At 25.1% G+C, this 1316-nt stretch overlaps 1 protein-coding gene across 1 annotated transcript in view; it reads right to left on the reverse strand.

Annotated features, from left to right (window-relative positions):
• Positions 1-511: 511 nt before the first annotated feature.
• Positions 512-1316, reverse strand: part of LOC108684686 (putative odorant-binding protein A10) — a 2443-nt gene continuing 1638 nt past the window's right edge. Inside the window, exon 2 of the mRNA XM_018189140.1 lies at positions 512-857. Coding sequence (XP_018044629.1) covers positions 697-857 — 161 coding nt within the window. The 3' untranslated portion in view covers positions 512-696. The remainder of the gene's footprint in view (positions 858-1316) is intronic.

Below are 1316 nucleotides of genomic sequence, written 5' to 3' on the forward strand. Positions count from 1 at the left end.
ATATATATATATATATATCTACTAGTAATTATATTTGGTAAAATCGGGCAAAAATTTATGGTAAAAAATTTACATAAAAAAATAACTTCGTAATTTTATAAAATATTTTAAGACAAAATTTACACACTAAATTAACTTATTTGAATTTTCAATTTCATTAATTAAAATTTAACAACTTTTATTGCATAATACAAGATGAAGAAATTAAAATTTTTTCGTTTAAGAACTCATTAAATCTCTCCTAAGGATAGTCGGTATGCTTTTGTCCTGAGAATTTAGTATAGAGATGAACCATATCTACTTTCGATGATACAATTTTATCAATAGTGTCAGAAAATGTATGTAGTCACGTAGTTCACAAACTGAAAATAGATGTATTAGTACAGACGATTTTGATAGGAAAAAAATCGGTATGGTCTCTCTCAAATTTTTCTCTGGTAGTACATATAAAATATAAGAATACGGCAGATAGCACTAAGTTGAAGACGATTATAAAATAAAAAGAACAGAATTGAATTTATTTTATGCTTTTATTCTACCAAACACTGTAGTATATAGCATTATATAGTTTGTATACTGAATTAGTTTTCATATGTAATAATTTTATACATAATTTTATACATAAATCATCATTTCATAAGACATCATCTTCGTCAGAGTTTTTTTTTCGTATTTGTTATCAGCAAATCAAGTCCTTTAAGCATTTTTATTTTGAACGTTCTCTATAGTCTTCTTAACAAGTGCTTCCCATTCTTCGGGCCTATTCTTTGTAAACCAATCACTTAAAACATTCAAAAGTTCTTTTTGTTTTTCGGAGCATTTTCTGCATTGCGTTTGCATAGCTTCATTTACGATTCCTGAAATCACAATGACAAATTAAGTTTCACATTTATCCGTTTTATAACATAAAAATAAAATCTATAAAAATAAAAAAGAATGAGAAAAAAGAATATTTGAAAATCGATATTTAAAAATGCAATATTTCTTAGCATTACTGCAAATCGTGTGTGTTTCAAAGTGAGAGTCTATCTTTTGTTCAGCACATTTCTAAGAAATTGTTTATTCGAAGCACGCAGCAAAGTGGTCAAAATCGGTAGTTTAATCGGTAGTTTTAAATCGGTAGTTAAATACGCGCGCACTGTTTATCGCGCTAGACTTTTATGAGTTGTTTTAATTTAATTTTATAATTTTTCCAATTAAGTTATTTTATCATAAATTACATATAACCAATCTACTTAAATACTTTTTATCAATATTTGATTATTGATTAATTTATTTTTTATTTTTTATTACATATATATTTAAATATTTTACAT

The sequence above is a fragment of the Atta colombica genome, unplaced genomic scaffold (genome assembly GCF_001594045.1).
Source record: "Atta colombica isolate Treedump-2 unplaced genomic scaffold, Acol1.0 scaffold137, whole genome shotgun sequence".
In the NCBI taxonomy this organism is placed as follows: Eukaryota; Metazoa; Arthropoda; class Insecta; order Hymenoptera; family Formicidae; genus Atta; species Atta colombica.